The sequence below is a fragment of the Nerophis ophidion genome, linkage group LG21 (genome assembly GCF_033978795.1).
Source record: "Nerophis ophidion isolate RoL-2023_Sa linkage group LG21, RoL_Noph_v1.0, whole genome shotgun sequence".
NCBI classification, from domain to species: Eukaryota; Metazoa; Chordata; class Actinopteri; order Syngnathiformes; family Syngnathidae; genus Nerophis; species Nerophis ophidion.
The window spans coordinates 8833606-8853663 of NC_084631.1; the positions used below are offsets into that span (position 1 = coordinate 8833606).

General features: G+C 39.9%; 2 protein-coding genes across 5 annotated transcripts in view; one reads left to right on the plus strand and one right to left on the minus strand.

The window, feature by feature from the left end:
* The window catches only part of col6a4a (collagen, type VI, alpha 4a), a 68818-nt gene that overhangs the window by 1697 nt on the left and 47063 nt on the right, over positions 1-20058 (plus strand). Inside the window, exons 1-2 of one of the 3 annotated variants that reach the window (XM_061881771.1) lie at positions 6042-6109; positions 9843-9973. The gene's annotated coding sequence lies outside the window, so the exon portion shown is untranslated. Of the gene's footprint in view, positions 1-6041; positions 6110-9842; positions 9974-15901; positions 16044-20058 lie in introns of those variants that run through there. The other 2 variants (XM_061881773.1, XM_061881772.1) reach the window with 2 other exon arrangements.
* rpp25l (ribonuclease P/MRP 25 subunit-like) lies at positions 2047-6711 on the minus strand. 2 transcript variants are annotated; one of them, XM_061881796.1, is made up of 2 exons: positions 6555-6711; positions 2047-2741 (listed from the first exon to the last, which is right to left on the minus strand). In XM_061881796.1, the coding sequence occupies exon 2, from the start codon at positions 2739-2741 to the stop codon at positions 2148-2150; it is 594 nt and encodes a 197-aa protein (XP_061737780.1). In that variant the 5' UTR covers positions 6555-6711; the 3' UTR covers positions 2047-2147. The 2 variants fall into 2 exon arrangements, with proteins under 2 accessions (XP_061737780.1, XP_061737779.1); XM_061881795.1 differs by having other exon boundaries at positions 2047-2761; positions 6555-6647.

Here is a 20058-nt window from a genome sequence, read left to right on the forward strand (position 1 = left end):
GATATATAAACTATCAGACTGTGTGGTCGCTAGTAGTGGGTTTCAGTATCAATCAATCAATCAATGTTTACTTATATAGCCCTAAATCACTAGTGTCTCAAAGGGCTGCACAAACCACTACGACATCCTCGGTAGGCCCACATAAGGGCAAGGAAAACTCACACCCAGTGGGACGTCGGTGACAATGATGACTATGAGAACCTTGGAGAGGAGGAAAGCAATGGATGTCGAGCGGGTCTAACATGATACTGTGAAAGTTCAATCCATAATGGATCCAACACAGTCGCGAGAGTCCAGTCCAAAGCGGATCCAACACAGCAGCGAGAGTCCCGTTCACAGCGGAGCCAGCAGGAAACCATCCCAAGCGGAGGCGGATCAGCAGCGCAGAGATGTCCCCAGCTGATACACAGGCAAGCATTACATGGCCACCGGATCGGACCGGACCCCCTCCACAAGGGAGAGTGGGACATAGAAGAAAAAGAAAAGAAACGGCAGATCAACTGGTCTAAAAAGGGAGTCTATTTAAAGGCTAGAGTATACAAATGAGTTTTAAGGTGAGACTTAAATGCTTCTACTGAGGTGGCATCTCGAACTGTTACAGTAGGTCTTTAAAGTCATTGATTATCTGTTGTTGCTATTGATCACTTCACCATTTATTAATATTATTGATCACTTATTGTAGTCATCACCTGAAGTATTTATTACTTTTAGTGATCACTTTGTATTATTACTTTGTTTGCTTACATTATTATTTATTACTATGACTTGTTTTCATCACCAAAAGTATTTATTATTATTACTATTGATCACACAAAGTAGTCATTATTACTTTTATTGATCACATTATTAGAATTGTATTGATTACTCTAAATATTTATCAATATTTTGATTCATCACTGTAAGTTTGTATTATTGCTACTTTTCAACTACACCGTTATTACTTGTATTGATCACTAAGTACACTTTTATTGATCACACTAAGTTATTTATGCATTATTACTTTTTTGCTCACATTATTACTTGCATTGATCATACACGTATTTATTATTATTACTATTGATCACACTAAGTAATCGATCACTATTTATAAATGTTATTGATCACATTATTTATTGTAATTACTATTGATTACACAAAGTATTTATTATCACTTTTATTGATCACACCAAGTACTATTGTTCTTATTGCTTACTCTACTTATTTTAAATTATTTATTTTATTGAGCGCAAAAAATGTATTTCCATATTTATTGATTACAATAGTATATTCAGTGATTACTTTGTGTATTTATTACTTCCATCCAACGCCAAATATTCATTATTACTTTTTCGATCACACTATTATTACCTGTATTGATCTCAAAGTCTTTATTACGGTTATTGATCACACAAAGTTTTTTTAATCAATATTATTTGTAATGATCACAATAAGTATTTATGACTAATCTCTAGCATTTAATAATACGTGTATTAATCAAAGTATGTGTTACTTGTATTCATCACATTAAGTCTTTTTCAATATTACTTTAATTGATCACACTATCATTACTACTCGTATTGATTCCAATAAGTATTTATCATGATCATTTTTATTGATCACACTATTAGTTGTATTGATCACAATATTTATCATTATTATTTTCATTGATCACACTATTACTTGTGTTGATCACAATAAGTATTTATCATTTTTTATTGAACACACTAAATCTTTATCAATATTACTTTAATTGATCAGACTATCATTATTACTTGTATTGATCACACTAGTATTACTTGTATTGATCACAATAAGTATCATTTTCATTTTTATTGATCACAATAAGTATCATTATCACTTTAGTTGATCACACTACTATTACTTGTATTGATCACAATAAATACTTATCATTATCACTTTTAGTGATCACACCAAGTATTATTACTTAATATACACTACAATTTGCCTTTTATTGGCTGAAATGTAGTAAAAAATTGAAGTGATCAATAATTGCTGTCAAACATTGTAATCATAATAAAAAAAATGTATGAAACGATACAAAACGTGCACATTCGATGTTCTGTTTATTTCGATGTCTTCAAAAATAATATCCACAAATCAAGGTGAGTCACATGAAACAGGAAGTGACGTCCAATCAGGTATCAGGATCAGCTGCCCGCTTGGAGGTCTCTAGAACGTCCCCTCCCCCTGTTGCCGCCCCCGCCTCCTCTCTTCCTTTTGTGAGCCCCCCACAGTCCCCTGTCCTCCCTGGCGGCGACGGCTTGCCCCCACAGGCCGTCAAAGCGGCCCGGCGCCTGGTACCCGGGCCTCTGCCGGTCCAGAGGGTCCTTCGAGAGGAGGATCCAGATTGCGGGCAGCTTCCTGCTGACGGTGAGACTGTCCAGGCCGGCGTCGGGCTCCAGCGGCTCCCACACGTCCGTCACGGTGCTGTTGGCGAGCTCGGTCAGCTGATGCATGCCCTTCACGCGCCGCTTCAGCAGCTCGGCGCAGGTGATGGCTTTGGACACGGCCTTTCCGCTCGCCGTCAACACCAGCTGGCGGCAAAGGGGCAGAGCCTGGTGGGCGGCTTCCTCCTGAGCCTCTGTCGCCCTCGGCTTGGCACCGATGCGGCTGAGGGCGAAGCGCAGCAGGTTGCGGATCTTGCTGCCGTCTTTGACGCAGACCTCCGGCGTGTCGGCGGCGAGCTTGAATGGACACACAGACGGCTGTTCCACGCTACGAGCTTTGCTGTAGTTCTCCATCTGCGTACACACACGCACAACTAGGATTGCTACACCTGCGCCCCCTGGCGTCCATAGACAGATTACATATTCAAACATTGGTCGTTTATGCGCGTTACTTCCCGTCACGTCAACCAACTTGACGGCAAATATGTTGGCGTCCCTAATACCAGGGTTTGGTGTAATCTTTATTTCAGTAAGAATGTCGTATACAACAGTAGTCCCCAACCGTTTTGTAGCTGCGGACCAGTAAACACTTGATAATTTGTCCCGCGGCCCGGCAGGGGGGATTTTCATTTTTATTTTTAATTTCAATCCATTTTCTACCGCTTATTCCCTTTTGGGGTCGCGGGGGGCGCTGGTGCCTATCTCAGCTACAATCGGGCGGGAGGCGGGGTACACCCTGGACAAGTCGCCACCTCATCGCAGGGCCAACACAGATAGACAGACAACATTCACACTCACATTCACACACTAGGGCCAATTTAGTGTTGCCAATCAACCTATCCCCAGGTGCATGTGTTTGGAAGTGGGAGGAAGACGGAGTACCCGGTGGGAACCCACGCTTTCACGGGGAGAACATGCAAACTCCACACAGAAAGATCCTGAGCCTGGATTTGAACCCAGGACTGTAGGACCTTCGTATTGTGAGGCAGTCGCACTAACCCCTGAAGCCCTTATTTTTAATTTAATATATATTTTTTGGGCATGAAAAAGGGAGGTTTTTTGGGTTGGTGCACTAATTGTAAGTGTTTATTGTGTTTTTTTATGTTGATTTAATTAAAAAAAAATAAGAATAAAAAAAAATTCTGCGGCCCGGTACCAATCGAGCCCAATGGTTGGGGGACCACTGGTATACAATATTACATTCAAAATAACAAAACAAGAATAAGAATAAAATAATTCATTTTGAACCTGTACAGATACCCGAATGATGAACTTTAAATAGCAAATATCAATCTTTTTTACTACATTATTTACATAAAATGCATCAGTTTTAAAAGTCTGCTTTTTTTAAGACGCAAATATTAATTTAAGTCCCTCGTTTTAAAAAAATCTAGAGGGGAGTCAGTGGCGCCCCCGTGCGTCATTCATTGCAATGACAGAAGAGTGAAAGTGGTTGACGTTGTGGCGATGGTTTTTAGATACAAACCCCGTTTCCATATGAGTTGGGAAATTGTGTTAGATGTAAATATAAACGGAATACAATGATTTGCGAATCCTTTTCAACCCATATTCAGTTGAATGCACTACAAAGTCAAGATATTTGATGTTCAAACTCATAAACTTTTTTTTTTTTTTTTGCAAATAATAATTAACTTAGAATTTCATGGCTGCAACACGTGCCAAAGTAGTTGGGAAAGGGCATGTTCACCACTGTGTTACATCACCTTTTCTTTTCACAACACTCAATAAATGTTTGGGAAATGAAGAAACTAATTGTTGAAGCTTTGAAAGTGGAATTATTTCCCATTCTTGTTTTATGTACAGCTTTAGTCGTTCAACAACGCTTTTGTATTTTACACTTCATAATGCGCCACACATTTTCGATAGGAGATATGTCTGGACTGCAGGCGGGCCAGGAAAGTACCCGCACTCTTTTACTACGAAGCCACGCTGTTGTAACACGTGGCTTGGCATTGTTTTGCTGAAATAATCAGGGACGTCCGTGATAACGTTGCTTGGATGACAACATATGTTGCTCCAAAACCTGTATGTACCTTTCAGCATTAATGGTGCCTTCACAAATGTGTAAGTTACCCATGCCTTGGGCACTAATACACCCCCATACCATCACAGATGCTGGCTTATGAACTTTGCGTCGATAACAATCCGGATGGTTATTTTCCTCTTTGTTCCGGAGGACACCACGTCCACATTTTCCAAATATAATTTGAAATGTGGACTCGTCAGACCAGAGAACACTTTACCACTTTGCATCAGTCCATCTTAGATGAGCTCGGGCCCAACGAAGCCGGCGGCGTTCCTTGGTGTTGTTGATAAATGGGTTTTGCTTTGCATAGTAGAGTTTTAACTTGCACTTACAGATGTAGCGACCAACTGTAGTTACTGACAGTGGTTTTCTGAAGTGTTCCTGAGCCCATGTGGTGATATCCTTTATACACTGATGTCGGTTTTTGATGCAGTACTGCATGAGGGATCAAAGGTCCGTAATATCATCGCTTATGTGCAGTGTTTTCTCCAGATTCTATGAACATTTTGATGATTTTACGGACCGTAGATGGTAAAATCCCTAAATTCCTTGCAATAGCTCGTTGAGAAATGTTGTTCTAAAACTGTTCGACAATTTGCTTTCAAATTGGTAACCCTCACCCCATCCTTGTTTGTGACTGACTTAGCATTTCATGGAAGCTGCTTTTATACCCAATCATGGCACCCACCTGTTCCCAATTAGCCTGCACACCTGTGGGATGTTCCAAATAAGTGTTTGATGAGCATTCCTCAACCTTATCAGTATTTATTGCCACCATTCCCAACTTCTTTGTCACGTGTTGCTGGCATCAAATTCCAAAGTTAATGATTATTTGCAAAAAAAAAAAAAATGTTTATCAGTTTTAACTTAGAATATGTTGTCTTTGTAGCATATTCAACTGAATATGGGTTGGAAATGATTTGCAAATCATTGCATTCCGTTTATATTTACATCTAACACAATTTACCAACTCACTCGCTGCTGTGTTGGATCCGCTTTGGACTGGACTCTCGCGGCTGTGTTGGATCCATTATGGATTGAACTTTCACAGTATCATGTTAGACCCGCTCGACATCCATTCCTTTCGTCCTCTCCAAGGTTCTCATAGTCATCATTGTCACAGACGTCCCACTGGGTGTGAGTTTCCCTTGCCCTTATGTGGGCCTACCGAGGATGTCGTAGTGGTTTGTGTTGTGGTTTGTGCAGCCCTTTGAGACACTAGTTATTTAGGGCTATATAAGTAAATATTGATTGATATGGCAACGGGGTTTGTAGATAGATAGTACTTTATGGATTCCTTCAGGAGAGTTCCCTCAGGAAAATTAGAATTCCAGCAGCAGTGTACAGAATTGAGATCGAATTCAATAAGTAAAAGTAAAATAATGGGGGTATAAATGGAAACAAAATAGAATAATATTACAATACGAGTACAAATCAAAACAAAAATAAAATCTACCCCGTTTTTATTTTTATATCCTCTTTTAATAGTACGCAAACATTTCGTTTCGTAAAAAAAAAAAATTAATAAAACTTCCAAAAATCTCCGTCATATTATATTGCGAGACCTCTTCTCCGCGCATGCGTGGACCGATCGGGTCTTTCGGGTAGTGACATGAAGGGAACATCCGGGCACTTGTGACGTCGGCGCGGCAAAAAGTAATGGCGGCTGTCTGTGGTATGCTTCTACACACTTGTCAATAAGTCAACTTTTGCAGTACACGGTGACAGGACGTTACTTTTACTGCTACAAGGTCGTAGTCTTGTACTTAATTGTCTTACTGGGGCAAAGTACCACATTGAAAAAAAAAACACAATACAACTGAACGAGACACACGAACAGCTGCCAAATATCTTACACACAAACAACTAAATGCATAAATGACCAAATAAATAACCAACCAAGTGAATGACTGACTAAGTAAATAACTGACAAAGTAGGTAAGTGACCAGGTAAATAAGTGAGGAGTAAATGTGCGAGGCTAGCGTTAGCTTAGCTCCCATGCTAGCTTACAAACGCCGTCCTTTTATGTCCACTAAACTATCGTGGGAGCAAACAGACGCGAGTTCCAAAAAAAGCGCCATTTCTTTTTTGGCATCGCGAGAAATTGTTGAAATCTTACTGTTTGTTTTCTTCTCTTCGGTCTTTTGCGTCACATGTTTAGCCGCTGCCGTAAAGCAACGACAAGTGTCGCAAAGTGCCTTGCGCACGGACCCGGGGGCGTGGTATGCATAAAAGTTTAAAAAAGTACCAATGATTGACACCCACATACTAGATGTGGCAAAATTATTCTCTGCACTTGACCCATCACCCTTGATCACCCGCTGGGAAGTGAGGGGAGCAGTTGGCAGCAATAATTATGGTGATTTAACCCCCAATTCCAACCCTTAATGCTGAGTGACAAACAGGTAGGTAATGGTTCCCATTTTTATAGTCTGTGGTATGACTCAGCCGGGATTTGAACTCACGACCTACCGATCTCAGGGCGGACACGCTAACCCATGGGTGTCAAACTCTGGCCAGCAGGCCAAATTTTTATTTGGCCCTTTGACGAAAAATCAAATTAAAATTAGAGCTGGCCCACCGGTATTATACAGCGGCGGTGTCGCTGTAACACCGCATTCACCGCTAATCCCCCCCCCCCCCCGATTTTCCAAAGAGACTCCCAAATTTCAGTGCCCCTCACGAAAAACACAGGGGGCAACCATTCTCCCAAATTTCTCCCGATTCCCACCTGGACAACAATGTTGGGGGTGTCTCAAGCGTCCTCTAAAACCTTTCGTCACGTCCGCTTTTCCTACGTAGAAACAGCGTGCCGGCCTAGTCACATGAAATATGTGGCTTTTACACACACACGCTAATGCAATGCAAGCTTGGTCAACAGCCATACAGATCACACTGAGGGTGGCCGTATAAACAACTTTAAGACTGTTACAAATATGCGCCACGCTGTGAACCAACACTAAACGAGAATGACAAGCAAATTTCGGGAGAATATCTGCACTGTAACACAACATAAACACAACAGAACAAATACACAGAACCCCTTGCAGCACTACCTCTTCCTGGACGCTACAATATAAAAATGTATTATTAGCCTGTGGGAAAAGTTTATTTTGATATTTACCTGAGAAGGCTGCAAATAGAAAAGAGGCATTAAGTTTCTGTTTAAATTTGATTTGATATGCCATTGCTATTTTTAAATTATTATTATTTGAAACTCAATTTTGCATGTCACTAAAGTTATATAAGTCTCGCTTGTTCAATATTCAATGCAAAACTTGTTTGGGTCCCTATTAAAAGGTTCATTTGTTCAACCTTGGCCCGCGGCTTTGTTCAGTTTAAAATTTTGGTCCACTCTGTATTTGAGTTTGGCACCCCTGTTGTAACCACTAGGCCACTGAGTAGGTTACATAGCTTGCATCGATGATGATGATGATGATGATGATAATAGTGATGGTGATGAAAAGGCACATTTAAGGATTCTGCAGCTTCCTTGTTGTTGAGCAGGGCTTTTTTGACACTTTTTATTAGTGCGCACAAACTCTCGCGTGGCAACACTAAATTGGCCCTAGTGTGTGAATGTGAGTGTGAATGTTGTCTGTCTATCTGTGTTGGCCCTGCGATGAGGTGGCGAATTGTCCAGGGTTTACGCCGCCTTCCGCCCGATTGTAGCTGAGATAGGCACCAGTGCCCCCCGTCCCCCCAAAAGGAATAAGCGGTAGAAAATGGATGTATGGATGGAAACTCTCGCATGTCTGTGTGTGTGTGTGTGTGTGTGTGTGTGTGTGTGTGTGTGTGTGTGTGTGTGTGTGTGTGTGTGTTTCTACCCTTCTTGAGACACCAACAAGGAAAAGTACCGTATTTCCTTGAATTGCCGCCGGGGCGCTAATTAATTTAAAACCTCTTCTCACTCCTGCACTTACCAAAAGCATGCGGTAAATGTAAGCATGCGCTAATTATTTTAAAACCTCTTTTCACTCCGGCACTTACCAAAGGCACAGAGTAAAAAATTGAGTGTGATATAAGCTTGGACCTTAAATCCTACTGTATAGCTCTTAATCTTCTTCCCTTTATGCGATTTCAAATTACCGGTATTGAAATCAGCCTTCTCCATTTTGAAAATGATGACAGGGGAAGTGTCACTCGTGACGTCACGAGTTTGACCAGGCGGTAATAATAAGCATGCGCTAATTATTTTGCGAAGCGAGTTTGACACGGCAGTAATTAAAGGCAGGCGCATACTATATGCCCTGCGGCAATTCAAGGAAATATGGTAGCTTCCATATGAGGACCGAAATCATGGTCCCAATACGGAAAACCAATGCATCTAATAGAGAATGGCTCATTTGCACCCCTGGTGGTGAAATCTATCAAAATTAGGGTGCTCCATAAAAGGAGGGGTTTTTCAAATTGACTGTGTGTCGGTTTTAAAAGTGCTCCCCCTCTGGTTAACATATGAAAAATAAACAATTACAAAAAAAAAAATACTTAAAGCAATCTTTTTCTCACAATGCATCGACATTTTCCTTATAAAACTGGGAACAATTGCTCGTATTTTTTCGATTTCTGTAATATTGCAATATTTTCTCGTAAAATTATTATTTTTTTAATGCAAAATGGTGACATTTGTCATATACAATTCTGACTTTTATCACAGCATTGCCAATTTTTTGTTGTTCTTGTAAAAAAGTGACATTTTTTGAGTGAAATTGTGACATTTGTCATAATTTTGCTAAGTAAAATTTGCTGTTATTGTTACAATATTGCCAACATTTTTAAGTTTTCTTGTAAAATTGTGACTTTTGTCCAGTAAAATTACAACTCTTTTCATAAAATTTCCAAAATGTTCAGCTTTTCTTGTTAAATAGCGACTGTTGCTGAGTAAAATTAGAACTTTTGTCATAATATTGCACGCGTTAATTTTTTCTTGTAAAATTTTGACTTGAGTTGAGTAAAATTACGACTTTTATTGAATGCGAGTCTGAATGTTGTCTATCTGTGTTGGCCCTGCGATGGGGTGGGGACTTGTCCAGGGTGCATCCCGCCTTCCGCCTGATTGTAGCTGAGATATGCTCCAGCTCCCCCCGTAATCCCAAAGGGAATAAGCGGTAGAAAAATGGATGGATGGATTATAACACTGTCAAAATTCTAAGTTTTTCTTGCGAAAATGTAACCTTTTTCTTGTGAAATTCCAACTCATTTTTTACAAGAAGCTTTTTTATATTTGTATAGTATGTATATATTATTAATGTTGTAAATACTCATCTTTATATATCCAGAAAGGGTGGTCCTAAAGAGGTACGCATATTTCGGAGGTCCTACAAATACAAGAATGCGTGTAATGTGTGTGTGTGTGTGTGTGTGTGTGTGTGTGTGTGTGTGTGTGTGTGTGTGTGTTTGTGTAAAGGAGGTAGGAGGGTGGTGGTCTTGGGGGCCGTCTCCAGGAGGAGGCAGGCTAACCTCCCTACAAGGCCCTGGGACTCGAGCCATTGGCGTGGGGACGACGCGGGTGAGCGGTGGACGACCGAGCTGCAACTTGTAAGTTTGTTTTTTTTGGTCTGATGATGATAGAGGATGATGATGAGAGGCTGTAGATGAAATTGAGTGGATGATAATGATGAAGGTCAGATGAAAGTAAATTACCATAAGGTGTTTAAACTGAGACATTAATATGGTAATTGAATGATTATAATTTTTTGAATACTGCAAAACATGTGTGTTCCTCTTCATACTGTGTGTGTGTGTGTGTGTGTGTGTGTGTGTGTGTATGTGTGTGTGTGTGTGTGTGTGTGTGTGCGGGTGTAAGTGTTACCAGAAGGTTTAGGTTCTGGCAGGATGCCCCGCCCACAAAAGCTTGTAGCCTTTAAATGATGACAAATGCGTGCTTTGTGTCTTGAATAACTTAATATAAGCATTATAGGAAAAATCCGCATTATCGTAATAATCAAAATGATAATAATAAATTGAGTGCAAGAAATTCTGATTCACATCTTTTGGTCCCAAACTAGCATCCATCTATCGTCGTATTCGACTACTTTTATCTTGGTCCACAATCGCAGACTAAAATATTGTGAGTACGTGCGTGTGTTCCAGTGCGACTTCTCAAGGAAATGACATCATGCCCGAAAGTACAGAATGACATACACGCACATATATGGTAATGTATATACCGACAAGTCAGGGCAATGTCTGTACACAAGACATCATGGTAAGACATCATGATGGACAAAGCGAGGTCAGAGGTCATGTGACGAGAAGGGACATTGGCCCCGCCGCTTAAGTAGTAAGACAAACTTTCAGCTGGGGAGTTGACACCACTGATTCATTTCAATGTAAAGCCATGAATACTAGCATCAGCACACTTCAGTAAGTATACTGAGTACACTTTCTACTCACCTTACTGTACTTGCCAATACTCTCAAAATACAAAGGTGCCTACTTAGGCACTGAAACAACTAAGGTTAAAAATGCAAGTGCCCATACTTCCACACTCAAAAGACCAAGTCTATAAGAAAAGTGCACATACGCACTCAAAAGACAAAGTGTAAAAATGCAAGATAACAAGTTTAAAGATGCACGCGCACTTACGTACTTAAGGAACTAAGTTTAAAAATGCAAAAGCTCATACTTACGCACTCAAAAGACAAAGGGTAAAAATGCAAGTGCACTTATGCATTCAAAAGACAAGTTGTGGTTGGGGGCGTGGTGGTTGGGGGGGGCATTGTTAAGAGGAAAGGAGTATAATTCACCAACTCGAGTATTTCATATATATATATACATAAATTTATATATGTATGAAATACTTGACTTTCAGTGAATTCTAAATACATACATTTATTTTATTATATATATATAAATAAAAGAAATAGTTGAATTTCCGACGGCTCCTATCAAATACACAGTAATAAAAACACAGCTGTTTTGTGCTTGCTGGTTACTAAAAAAAACCCAACTCTTACCTTTCACCATTTGAATAACCTTTGTTCTGCCATTCGCATACTGGCGAGCGATCTCCGAACCCGGGAACATATCCTTCACGGATTTGTTGCAGACATCCGCAAATGAGAACGGGATGTTGCTTCCATCTATCAGGATAGCCATCTTTGTCTCAGCATAAGTTACACCATCAGGTCTCCATTTTGCGAGGTGGCCCATAATACTGGGTTGTGAATGATGCTGTGCTGCGGACGCTTTGTGCTTCGCTGACCATCCATGACTGAGTATATCCGTTCGGCCACCGTGTTCAATGGAGAAGTCTGTTCTACAAAATTTACAGGCAACATACCCCTTCCCCTTCGAACTCTCCTGGATAAACTGAAATTCTTGTTTCCATTCGTTTTGGAACTTGCAAGCGTATTTCTTCATTTTGCTCGTTGACGGTGTAATATATTGGGTTGGAGTCAATAAACAGGCGACGTGATGAAGTTACGTCTCTTTACTGTGGGCTTCAGAACAGACTCCCTAATGCATATGTTCCTTGACTGCACTTAAATGTAGAATATATGTAGAATATATTTATATTTTTCATATATTATATATTATACATGTAATATATTATATTATTTATTATTATCATTGTTTATTGTGAGCGAACTGTGGTGCTGAATTTTCCCCAGGGATCAATAAAGTACATTCCATTCTATGTACAGTAGATGGCAGTATTGTCCTTTTTAAGTGGGTCACAACATTGCTGAGTCAGGTCCGCATGGAGCTGGAGGGGGCGTGGCCTCCAGCTCCGCCTGAGTTTCGAAAGATTTTCGGGAGAAAATTTGTCCCGGGAGGTTTTCAGGAGAGGCGCTGAATTTCGGGAGTCTTCTGGAAAATCCGTAAGGGTTGGCAAGTATGACATATTTACACTCTCAAAAGACAAAGTGTAAAAATGCAAGTGCACATTCTTACATGCTCAAAAGACAAAGTGTAAAAATACTAGTGTACATACTTACGCACTCAAAATACTAAATGTAAAAATGCAAGTGCACATACTTACGCACTCTAACGACTAAGTTTCAAATGCAAGTGCACATACTTATGCACAAAAAAGACTTAGTTTAAGAATGCAAATGCACATACTTACGCATTCAAGAGACTAAGTGTAAAAATGCAAGTGCACCTACTTACGCACTAAAAAGCCAGAGTGTAAAAATGCAAGTGCACATACGCACTCAAAAGACAAAGTGTGAAAATACTAGTGCACATACTTACGCACTCAAAATACTAAGTGTAAAAAGGCAAGCGCACATACTTACGCAGTCAAACGACTAAGTTTCAAATGCAAGTGCACATACTTATGCACACAAAAGACTTAGTTTAAGAATGCAAGTGCACATACGCACTTAAAAATCAAAGTGTTAAAATGCAAGTGCACATACTTACGCACTCAAAAGACAAAGTGTAAAAATACTAGCGCACATACTTAAGCACTCAAAATACTAAGTGTAAAAATGCAAGCGCACATACTTACGCACTCAAACGACTAAGTTTCAAATGCAAGTGCACATACTTACGTGCTTAAAAATCAAAGTGTTAAATGCAAGTGCACATACATACGCACTAAAAAGCCAAAGTGTAAAAATGCAAGTGCACATACTTAGCACTCAAATGACTAAGTGTAAAAATGCAAGTGCATTTATTTACCCACTCAAGATACCACATTTGAAAATACAAGCGCACTTATGTACTTAAGAGACTAAGTGTAAAAATGCAATTCCACGTACTTACGTACTCTAAACAAAGTGTAAAATTGCAAGTGCACATACTTATACACTCAAAAGACAAAGTTTGAAATTGTACGCGCACATACTTACGCACTCACAAGACTAACTTTAAAATGCAAGCACACATACTTATTCACTCCAAAGACTAAGTTCAAAATGCAAGTGCACATACTTAGCACTCAAAGGACTAAGTGTAAAAATGCAAGTGCACTTATTTACCCACTCAAGATACTACATTTGAAAATACAAGCGCACTTATGTACTTAACAGACTAAGTGTAAAAATGCAAGTCCACATATTTACGCTCTCAAAAGACAAAGTGTAAAAATACAAGTGCGCATACTTACGTACTCAAAACAAAGTGTAAAATTGCAAGTGCACATACTTATACACTCAAAAGACAAAGTTTAAAATTGTACGCGCACATACTTACGCACTCACAAGACTAACTTTAAAATGCAAGCACACATACTTATTCAATCCAAAGACTAAGTTCAAAATGCAAGTGCACATACTTACGCGCTAAAAAGCCAAAGTGTAAAAATGCAAGTACACATACTAACGCACTCAAGATACTACATTTAAAAATTTAAGCGCAATTACTTAAGAGGCTAAGTTTAAAAATTCAAGTGCGCATCCTTACATACTCAAAACTAAGTGTAAAATTGCAAGTACACATACTTATGCACTCAAAAGACTAAGTTTAAAAATGCAAGTGCACATTCTTCCGCACTCAAAAAACTAACTTTAAAATTCAAGCACACATACTTATTCACTCCAAAGACTAAGTTCAAAATGCAAGTGCACATACTTACGCACTCAAAGGACTAAGTTTAAAATGTAAGTGCACAAACTTATGCACACAAAAGACCTAGTTTAAAATGCAAGTGCACATACTTCCACACTCAAAAAAGTAAGTTTAAAATGCAAACACACATACTTACTCACTCAAAAGACTAAGTTTAAAAGGCAAGTGCACATACCCACATACTCAAAAGACTATGTTTAAAATGTAAGTGCACAAACTTATGCACACAAAAGACTTAGTTTAAAAATGCGAGTGCACATACTTATGCACTCAAAAGGCTATTTTAAAAAATGCTAGTGCACATACTTACGCACTAAAAAGATCAAGTGTAAAATTGCAAGTGCTCATACTCACGCATTCAAAAGACCCAAGTGTAAAAGTGCAAGTGCACATACATACGCTCAAAAAAGACCCAGTGTAAGTAGGCCAGTGCAGACACTTATGCGCCTAAAGATTATTTCTGTCATTTTTTTCAAACACGCCACATGCACTCTAATGCACTAAATGTAAACACTGCAGCGACCACACATGTTGGATCACTTCCTGTTTACCTCAACCAAACTAAACTAAATCAAGACACATTGCGTTTGCTCTTCTAGTTGACTCTCCGGGCTCTCATGTGGAGTACATCAAAAAGGATATATTAAAATATTTATCACTCCACTTTTCCTGTTTTCTAGGCCGCTTTAAACGCACCATTAACTGTAGTTAGGTCTCTAGGCTCTTATGCTAAGATGAACGCACAAAACAAAGATCAATGATCAACTTGATGATATAAATCAGGGGTGTCCAAACTTTTTCCACTGTGGGCCGTACACTGAAAAATCAAAGCAAGCGGGGGCCATTTATTTTAAAAACCAATAAAATATATGTATAATAAATATACATTCAGGCCTCTACTCAGGCTTGATCCCGAGGACCCCAAAGGGTTTTGGTAAAAATAAAATGTTAAAAATGTGTCATTACTCAGTATTATTATTTTTATTATTATTCAAGTTTTAAATCTGTAGATCAACATTAGGTCTATCTGTTAATATGACGTTTTTAAAGATTTAAGTTGTATGCTCTTTTTGTCAAAGACAACCATGTTTTTTTTATGGAAAAAAACACAAAATATGCAATATTTTAACCCAATAACATTTTTAAGTAGAATATTTGAGATTATATAATAATTGGAGCCGTAAAAAGGTCACCAACTCATAACATCATTGATTTTAGTTCACTATTATTTTTTGTGCAATGACACTTAAAAACAAAACACATCAATAAGGGGTGTTACTCATTAAAGTATTAAAAAATAAATTATATATATATATTTTTTTTTACTGTTTACTTTTAACACAATGGTCACGAGATCAACTTGAGATCTATCCGTCAATTCTACGTTTTTTCTTTGTTTATGTTTTTTGTTTGTTCGTTTTAGGCCCTTCTTTGAAAAAAAAACAGCAGTTTTTATATGGCAAACGCAAAATATTTAACATTTGCCTCCAAAAATATCTCAAAGTGGAAAATTTAATGTGACGTAATTGGAGCCTTGAATTGATGAATAATTCATAATTGATTTTGATTCACAATTTTTTTTTAAAGAAAGAAACATTGCAAAATGTTCTTGTTACATTTCACCTGTTTGCTCTTTTATACCACTTTTTATGTTTAAAATTTTTTCCCGTAGTATTTTTAAAATGTGCCGTTAAAAAATTACCTGCGGGCCGCGAATGGCCCCCGGGCCGCACTTTTGACACCCCTTATATAAATCATCAGTAAACTTGGAAAAATGTGCAAGTTTCTTATTGCATCACCGACATTCTGTCTTGCTTGCTCTGTTCCCGAAGTGGTCCAGGTGGAACTTCCCAGGGATGTTGTGGAAGAATATTTTCCTCAGGACGATCATGTTGAGGCAGGAACCTGCGTGGGCATGTTCCTCGTCCACATTGCTCCCAATCATTAGTCATGTCCGAGGCCATTGCAATCAGGAAGTAAACAGATCTGCCTTCACGCCGCGAAGCGACCCGGCAGCCCATAGTTCTTGTCCTTTGGACCAGAGGTCTTCCACTGGGCGTCCGTGACCCTTAAGGAGTCTGCTGAGGTACTGTAGGGAGGTCATAATTTTTTAATTAATATATATATTTCTATATTCCCCCGTAGTTTTTCCACAAATGTAAATGTTTTAAAATACACATTAACATTGACACAGCACACTATTGTGTAGATTAGAAATATCAGTGGCATGGCCACCCTACTCCCTGTACCTTAATTCTATTATTACAGTGGGGCAAAAAAGTATTTAGTCAGCCACCGATTGTGCAAGTTCTCCCACTTAAAATGATGACAGAGGTCTGTAATTTTCATCATAGGTACACTTCAACTGTGAGAGACAGAATGTGAAAAAAAAAATCCAGGAATTTACATTGTAGGAATTTTTAAGAATTTGTTTGTAAATTATGGTGGAAAATAAGTATTTGGTCACTTCAAACAAGGAAGATCTCTGGCTTTCACAGACCTGAAACTTCTACTCTACGAAGCTCTTCTGTCCTCCACTCGTTACCTGTATTAATGGCACTTGTTTGAACTCGTTATCTGTACAAAAGACACCTGTCCACAGCCTCAAACAGTCAGACTCCAAACTCCACTATGGCCAAGACCAAAGAGCTGTCGAAGGACACCAGGAAAAGAAATGTAGACCTGCACCAGACTAGGAAGAGTGAATCTACAATAGGCAAGCAGCTTGGTGTGAAAAAATCAACTGTGGGAGCAATTATCAGAAAATGGAAGACATACAAGACCACTGATAATCTCCCTCGATCTGGGGCTCCACGCAAGATCTCATCCCGTGGGGTCAAAATGATCATGAGAACGGTGAGCAAAAATCCCAGAACCACACGGGGGACCTGGTGAATGACCTGCAGAGAGATGGGACCAAAGTAACAAAGGTTACCATCAGTAACACACTATGCCGACAGGGAATCAAATCCTGCAGTGACAGACGTGTCTCCCTGCTTAAGCCAGGTGCATGTCCAGGCCCGTCTGAAGTTTGCCAGAGAGCACATGGATGATACAACAGAGGATTGGGAGAATGTCATATGGTCAAAATTTTTGGTTTAAACTCAATTCGTCGTGTTTGGAGGAAGAATACTGAGTTGCATCCCAAGAACACCGTACCTACAGTGAAGCATGGGGGTGGAAACATCATGCTTTGGGGCTGTTTTTCTGCTAAGGGGACAGGACGATTGATCCGTGTTAAGGAAAGAATGAATGTGGCCATGTATCGTGAGATTTTGAGCCAAAACCTCCTTCCATCAGTGAGAGCTTTGAATGGTTGACCAAATACTTATTTTCCACTAACATTTACAAATAAATTCTTTAAAATTCCTACAATGTGAATTTTCTGGATTTTTTTTCACACTATGTCTCTTAGAGTTGAAGTATACCTATGAGGAAAATTACAGACTTCTGTCATCATTTTAAGTGGGAGAACTTGCACAATCGGTGGCTGACTAAATAACTTTTTGCCCCACTGTATATTCATGTTCGGATTTAAGATAGCTAGCAACAATCAGTTTTATTGCCAGCCAGCGATTAGCGGCGCGAGCTGCGAGCTAATGATTAGTGTGCTGGTTGTCAGCGAGCAATAAAACGCTTGTGTCAGCTAGCAATTAGTGCACCAGTTGCAAGCTAAGGATTAACGCGCTAGTTACAGCTAGTGATTAGCAAGGTAGTTGTGGAAACAGCGATTAGCGTGCCACTTGCCACTTAGAGATCAACGTGCAAAATGTCAGCTAGCAATTAGGGACGTGAGCTGCCATTTAACCCTTTGAGGCGGTAGATGTCAGCCACGGATTAGCATGCTGGTTGTAAAGTAGCGATTAGCGTGCCAGTTGTCAGCTGTAGATTAATGGCACAAGCTGCTAGCTAACGATTAGTGTGCCAGTGAGTCAGTAGCACACCAATTGCCAGTTTGAAATTAGCATGCTACTTGTGCGGTAGCAATTAGTCTAGCACTTGCCAGATAACAATAAGCGTGCCAGTTGTCAGCTGGTGGTTAAAGCATACTTGCCAACCCTCCCAGATTTTCCAGGAGACTCCCGAAATTCAGCGCCTCTCCCCGAAAACCTCCCGGGACAAATTTTCTCCCGAAAATCTCCCGGAATTCAGGTGGAGCTGGAGGCCACGCCCCCTCCAGCTCCAAGCGGACCTGAGTGACGTGTCGACAGTCTGATTTCACGTCCGCATTTCCACAGTATGAAGAACGTGTCTGCTCAATGACAGCCCGGTAATAACACACAACAATAGCAGTCACATTTTCGTCTATCGTAACGCAGTTGGTCTGCCGTAAGCTCCAATGTTGTGAACTTGTGACACTCTTAAACAGGACAATACTGCCATCTACTGTACATAGAATAGAATAGAATGTACTTTATTTAATTCAGCACCACAGTTGACTCACAATAAACAATGATAATAATAAATAATATAATATTTATAATATATATATAATATATGAATAATATAAATATATCCTACATATATTCTACATTTAAGTGCAGTCAAGGAACATATACATTATACAGTCTGATGGCTGTCGGTATGAAAGACCTCCTGTGTCGTTCCGTGTTACATTTTGGGAGTCTGAGCCTTCCATTCTCTCCGCAAGGTCCGAGTGTAGTGGGTGGGAGGTATTGTCCTTAATTGCTAGGAGTTTTGCTAGACTTTTTCTCTGCCAGAGAGCCTAGCTGTGGTTAGAAAAATATTGACAGAAAACAGAACAAAGATGGACATTTCAACCCTTAACTCAACAATGAGTAGATGAGAGTTATGTGTGTGTATGTGTAAATACATGAACACTGAAATTCAAGTATTTCTTTTATGTATATATATATATATATATATATATATATATATATATATATATATAGCTAGAATTCACTGAAAGTCAAGTATTATAAATATCTTAAATATATATATATTAAATATTTGACTCTTAACCACGCCCCCACCCACCCCCCACCTCCCGAAATCGGAGGTCTCAAGTTTGGCAAGTATGGGTTAACGGCACAAGCTGCCGGCTAGCAATTAGCACACCCATTGCCCACTAGTAATAGTGTGATAATTGTCAGCTAGCGATTAGCGGCCAAAGCTGCCAGTTGTCAAGTAGTGCGTTAGTTGGCAGCTAACGATAAATGTTGTTGTCAAACAGATTTGCGCGTTGTTAGCAGCTTGCGGAAGTCGCAGGAAGCTAGCAAGCTGTAAGGGTTAACGCCACAGCGCCTTTGTGAAGTCTCGGTCCATTTGGTTCCTATCAGGGAAGAATTTATCTATAAACAGAACCAACAAGCAGTTTAGAACTTTAAACAATCTGCACTCGCATTCATCATAGGTGTGTGTTTGTGGGGGGGTTATGTCAAACATTGGGGACCACTTTCAGGGCGCGACCCATTCGAACTGACCTGAACTGACAGTTCACAGACTTTCACACGTGTTCTTGGTCCGAGTCTACTAGGCCTGCTTTCATGCGCGTCGGCCAATGATGAGAACCAAGACCCGGTCTCGGTCCAGATTTCCGGTGTCGCGTCGAGTTGGCTAACATGCCAAGCAGCCGAGAGACATGAGCGCTAACATCTGCTCTCCAGATGTGACGTCTGGGTTCAGTTCAGCTGTCTCAAGATGAATCCCTCTTAACCAGCTGGTCTGGTTCTGGCTCTGGTCCTTCCCCAAATGGACCGCTGTGTCCCACTAATGACTCTCCAGGAACTTCGCCGGAACACAACTTTCGACTTAGCACCTACACCGTCGTCACCTTTGACCTTTCACATGATGTCACTAAGACGCCCCTTCCCCCCGTACTAAATTATAAACAACGTCAATCAACTCGTCATTGGACCCTGATTACTTGCACATGCTGATCATAACTGGGCCCCTTTTACCCTTGAGGAGTCAAGCCTGGGAGGTGATCAAACCCAGGCCTCGTGTGTTAACAAGCACATACACATACACATACACACACACACACACACACACACACACACACACACACTAGTATCTCGTTAAGCTTTTCAAAGGCACCCGTACATTCCAGCATGCTGATGGTGAATTATTACAACATG